Source organism: Monocercomonoides exilis (assembly GCF_001643675.1).
Source record: "Monocercomonoides exilis strain PA203 chromosome Unknown scaffold32-1190040, whole genome shotgun sequence".
Classification (NCBI taxonomy): domain Eukaryota; phylum Preaxostyla; order Oxymonadida; family Polymastigidae; genus Monocercomonoides; species Monocercomonoides exilis.
In genome coordinates this window covers 1,184,041-1,190,040 of record NW_027150577.1, presented here as the reverse complement: position 1 = coordinate 1,190,040, position 6,000 = coordinate 1,184,041, and the positions used below count along the sequence as shown (strand labels likewise).

The window sequence follows — 6,000 nt, the reverse complement described above, 5'->3', positions numbered from 1 at the left end:
CTCTTCAAGCAGTTCAGAAGCAGCAACAAGTGGAGCATTGTATGTAAAGAGCGAACATGCAGGAAGCACATTTTCAGTTGAAGATAACGGAAAAACAAAATTCGATGGTTGCACATGTGCAAAGGGGAAATCAGGAGCAATATTTCTGGAAATGACTGCAATAAAAGAAGCAACTCAATTATCGTGGCCAGAAAAAGGAGATAATTTAGAATTAACAGGGTGCAAGGTTTCTGAAGAAGATACAATTTCTAATACTGAAAAGAACACAGCATTATATTTGAATGTGCCAGTAAAAATTCATAGAGACATAGCAAAAGAAATGAAGAAAAGTTTTGCAGCCAATTACAAGAAAGATGCAAATAAATGCTTTGTTATTGCAAAAGTAACCGACGATAGCTCTGAAGTTGATTTCACAGAAGTGTATTTCGATCCGATCACAAATGTGTATGTGAGTGAAGGAGCTACAAGTGATGACCAAGGTGGATTGAGCTATGACAACCCAAAGAAAAGTCTGAAGGCAGCGTACGATTTGCTTGGAGAGGGTGTTGGAGAAGAAAATTTCAAAGTCAACATCATCAAAACGGATAAAGCATACAAAGCTGAAGATATTACGTTTGATAAATTATCATTGATTACGATTGTGGGTGTTCAAAAAACTGACGAAGCAAATGGAGAAGCCGAAGTGAATGAGACAGAAGTTGCGATCGATTGCGATGTTAAAACAGGAGGCGATTTTTTCACATGCAAGAAGAAAGTTGAGTTCAGGAGCCTTGCCTTCAACTTCCCATCGACATTAGAAGGAGAACAAGCGAAGAATGATGGCCCAGAAGTGACAGGACCATTTGCATTGATAATTACAGACGGTGAAGATGCAGAATTGAGCATTGTGAAATGCAGATTTGTTCGGCCAACACGAACTGATAAACTTGGGATGCTTTCAAACGCAGACGAAGAAACAGTTGGTATCCATCTTGTGAAAGTGAGTGCAGGATCATTGACAATGAATCAGGTTGAATGCACTTTGGAGAATGAAGTGAAATTTTCAGTGACACCATTTTTGATCGAAGGAGCAGCAACAGTTTCATTGACATCATTGAATTTAAAGAAGATTGCGACAAATTCAAGTGCTGTGATGAAAATCACAAGTACAAATAAAATTGAGGTTTCATTGGACAAATGCACATTTACAGATTGCGTTTCAAGCAGTCTCAAAACAGCAACAAGTGGAGCATTGTATGTTGAAAGTGCCTCAGCAGATAGCACATTTGAGATTGGAGATACAGGTACAACAACATTTACTAAATGCACCTGCGAAAATGGAAAATCAGGAGGAATCTATCTGAAAATGACGGAAATTGACGATGCTTCCAAATTGAAATGGCCAGAAACAGGAACCAACTTAGAATTCACTGGGTGTACGACTGGAGAAGCAGATCCAACTTCGAATGCTGAAAAGAACACAGGATTGTATCTGGAAGTGAAAACTGAACTTCATAAAAACATTGCGGATGCGATGAAGAAAAGCTTTGCAACAGGTTACACACTTGAAAATAATCGATGGTTTGTTGCTGCAAAAAGAGAAAGTGATGCTGATGTTGATTTCACGTTAAAATATTTTGATCAACCGACAGAGGTATTTGTGAAGAGTGGAGGGAAAGGAGAAGGAGTGAGGAAGGAAGCACCAATTGGCAGTTTGAAAGGAGCGTATGAATTGCTTGCAGAAACGAGCGATCAAGGATTTTCCATTAAAGTCATCAAAGCTGAAACTGAAACCACAGCTCTGAAACCCGAAGCAATAACATTCGATAAATCAAAAATCACGATTGAAGGAATTACAGAGGCAAAAGGAGCAAACGAGAAAGCTGAAATTGACTGCGCAATAACAGATGAAAACGATTTATTTACATGCGAGAAAACGGTAGCATTCAAGAATTTGATTTTTGACTTCTCAACAACAATTACACAAGATGAAGGTGAATTGAAAGCCAATGAAGTTGGATTAGCGCTTATTCATGCTGATGCAGAATCAACATCGCTTTCAATTTTGAACTGTGACTTTGTACGACCTACAACAGGAGATATTGTTGGAATCCATCTTGTGAAAGTGAGTGCAGGCTCACTGAAGATGACAGGAGCTAAATGTATTGATGATGAGAAAACAGTTTCGTTCAAAGTGATTCCGTTTTTGGTTGAAGGAGCAAAGGAAGTTGTGATTGAGGATGTGGAAGTGAAGAAGGTGGAAGTGGAAGAGGGTGCGGCGATGAGCATCAAGAATGGAATAAAAGGAGAAGGAAAAGAGAACAAAAAGAATGAAGGGGCAGAAGAGACAAAAGGGACGATTGTGGTTGTTGAAGGGCTTCGGATGGAAGGGGTGAAGTCGAAGAGTGGGAAGACAGCAGGGGTGGAGATAGCGCTGGGAGAGGAGAATTCGAAGGTGAGGATGGGAAGGACAAAGGTGTGCACATTCAAGGAGTGCAAAGCAGAAAACGGGAAGTCGGGAGCGATATATATTGAGATGAAGCATGTGAGTGGGAATCTTGAGCTTCCAGGAGAGAACAAACTGGAGATTGATGGGACGAACAGCGGGAAAGGAACATCAGGAGCATCGTTGTGCATTGTGGCGGCAGATTTTGACTCATTCAGCAAGCAGGATAATGCATTTGAGTTTGCAAAGAACTACGATGAAGGAGAAACAGGGTGGGTTGTTGGAGCAGCAGATGAGAATGCTGAGCCAGAGGATGTGTATGAGAAGTATCTGAAGGAGAAGAAGGATCCAGAGCCAGAGCCTGAACCAGGGAAGAAAGATGACCGGAAGACAAACGCAGGAGTGGTTGCTGTGGCGGTTGTGGTTCCGATTGTGTTTGTGATAGCAGTGGTTGTGATTGTGATTGTGGTTGTGAAGAAGAGAAGATCGAAGTACAACTCGGATGATGTTGGTAAAGACAAGGAACAGGAGATGAGTAACAATGTGTAAGAGAGATTGCATCAGAGAAGTGGAGAAAGAGGGGAGGAGGGGAGGAGAGAAAGAAGAAAGGGAAAAAGGAGGAGAGGAGTAATATTCTTAAATTTTTATTGATGTTTTCATTTTTGTATTTTTGCATTTTTTGTATTATTGTGTTTTTGTATTTTTGCAATTTGCATTTTGCATTTTGCATAATTAGCCATTCACAATATTATTGCTGATGGTGAAATGAAATACATATACGTATGTATATATGCGTTTTAATTGTATATGCACACTATTCACGTATCTTATCATTCATCACTCACTGTTCACTGTTCACTGTTCATCATTCATCACTCACCATTCACCATACACCATTCATCATTCACTATTTACAAAAAAGCCTTGGGATGAGTTCGAGGGTGGAGGAGAAGAAGGGGAAGAGGAGAGAAAGGCTTTTGATATTTGTTGTTTGTGATGGTTAAAGATTATTAGACGTTTTATTGTATTTTTGATTTGTCTATTTTGATGGACAATTTAACTCGACTTTTCCAATGATGATTTTATTTTAGTAGTTACAAGTTGGTTTAGTCGTTGTTTATATTAATTTTTTAATTTATATTTTTGTTCATCTGTTCCGTTGTTTTTTGATTTTCGCTATTCGCTTTTGCCTTGTTCAGGCGAAAGCGCTTTCCAATCAGCAGGAAAGCTGCAAAGTCCTTCCTCTACTGGATTGGATATATTTAACTTTTTTTTCTTTTTCTTTTTCTTTTTCATTTTTCAATAATTTGACTGGCACATCAATCAAAGTGAAATGACTTGGATGCTTTGTTTTGCAGCTCACTTTGTTTGGAGCACAGGAAAGTGTGCCGATGAACAAGAATAAAAACATGAAAAACAAAACAAATCCTTTTTTCTTTTTATTTCAAAGATGGGCTCATCCCCAAAGTTTGATGCTGCAAAAGCAGTTTCTTCAGGAAAAAAGAAAAAGAAAATAACAAGAAAGCAGCTGAAATGAGGTGGAGGAAGGAAGGGAAGACAAGATGGATTCTGAGTGATGCTCCTGCTGCAACAGAGCTTTCCTCTGCCCCTCACTTCACTCTCCTTGTTGCAAACAAAGATCCCTGTTGATTGCTGATCCTTTTTCTGCTTCATTCCTTTTTCCCTTTCCATCTTTCCTCTTCTTCGCTTTTCTGCCAAATCGTGTCAGCTGCTCCAACATCAGTCTCCTTCCTGAAATGACATTTTCTATTCATTCCATTCCACCTTTCCTCTTCCTCCCCCTCCTTTTCGTTCCTTGTTCTCATATCATCACTTTTGCTCTTTTCCCCACCTTCTTTCCATTCTCTGTCTCACTTGCTGCCTCTTTTTCTCTGTCTTCTTCGTTCTCTTCTCCTGTTTATTTGCATCTTCTGTTGCATCCTCCAAAATACCCTTCAATCAAACATTTTCTTTTCCAAATTAATCATCATCTGCCTTTTCTCACAAAAATTCCTTCCATTTCCAATAAGTCCTACTCGCATTTCCTTTAACAAGAAATAGAATTCCATCCATATCGTTCACTCTTCTCTCATTCAATCCATCTCTTTTTGTGCGGTGTGTTTGTTTCATGCACTTCTAATCTTTGTTTCAAAAAAAACCTTTCTTTTCCTTTCCATCATTTTAACTTTCTATTTCCCTCGAATCACTTTCTTCTTCTCTCTTCTTCCTTACTTTTCTTTCTTTCTATCTTTCTTTTGTTGCTTTGTTCCATTTTGAAGTTAAGAAAAAATAGACTCTTTAAACGCAATTCAATTGTTTTCTTTCTTGTGAAATGATGAAAAAAGAAAATCCGAACTTTTGTCAAACAAAATATAAAGTTTTGTTTTATTAAGCATTCACAAAATAATCTTCAGCATTCAATGACAAACCACAATCATAATTTCTTTGAAAAAACTCGAAAGTTTCATGAAAGCCTGTAATGATATCTTCGAATCCTTCTTCTTCCAGCTTTTCAAACATTTCCATTTTCGCTACCTTTCTTTCCTCTTCTTCCTTTTCATCTTTATTCTTTTCGTTCAATCTTTCCGAAACATTCGTGAAGAATTGTAACCATTCATTTGTCATGCCTTCATTCAACGTTGGTCGGTTCAACTCCTCCAAAACAGCATCAATAGCACCGCTTTTCAACAAGTCTTCAACTTTCACAACTCCATAATCTGATGCAGTTCTCAAGGAGTGAATGCAGAGATTGCTAATTACTCCATTATTCCCTTTTGCTGCTCGATATATCTGAACAATTCTGATTAAAAGGAAAACGTATTCTTCATTCCTCAATCGGCAATCGCGAAAATAAATCGAGAATGTTTCAATCCATCTTGTCAAAATAACCTCTTCTTTCGCTTCTTCTTTGCTCATTTCCTCTTCTTTCTTCTTCCAATCGATACATTTCATCAACCCTTCCAGTTCTCTTGCTGCTTCTCTTCCAAAATGCAACTCATTCATAAAAACTTCTTCCAAGCTTCTTTCATAAAAAATCCCGAACATCAAAAATTGCATTGCAGACTGGTACGCAAATCGTGTCAGATTCTGATGCACCTGATGACATTGAATAATCTCTTTGATTTCATCCAGATACAGTTTTTTATCAATTTTCTAAAAAAATCAGGAAAAAAACCAAAAGCATTAAAAAGGAAAAAGAATTGAGCATGCCTTATTTATATAAAATTCACTTAAAGCCAGCATAGCAATTTCCACTTCTTTTTGTGATTCCTCATTTCCCTCTTTCTTCAACGCAGCTTTCAAAAGACATGGCACCGAAATGGAGTGAATTCTTCCTTTGAATTAAAACAAATACGCTACATTACGCAGCATTCGCAAAGATCATTTAAGAGTTTTTGATTCTTTCTTTTTCCAATTATCTCTTCTACTTTTTTAGAAATAAGAGTTTCGAATCTTTTGCACAATAAAGAATTATCAAAAATCGAAAATCCAAAAAAATCCGCAGCAATTTGCAATTTCCAAAATACTTCAGAAATAAACGTGCATTTTCCATTGACAGTTTCTTTACTTCAATC

The 6,000-nt window shown here is 37.7% G+C and overlaps 1 protein-coding gene across 1 annotated transcript; it reads left to right on the top strand.

Moving 5' to 3' along the window:
- Window positions 1-151: 151 nt before the first annotated feature.
- Window positions 152-3,851, top strand: MONOS_17817 (uncharacterized protein; the record flags this gene model as incomplete). The annotated part of the gene is made up of 1 exon (XM_067870774.1): window positions 152-3,851. One exon carries the CDS (start codon window positions 152-154, stop codon window positions 2,972-2,974), a length of 2,823 nt encoding a protein of 940 aa, XP_067724783.1. The 3' UTR covers window positions 2,975-3,851.
- Window positions 3,852-6,000: the final 2,149 nt, after the last annotated feature.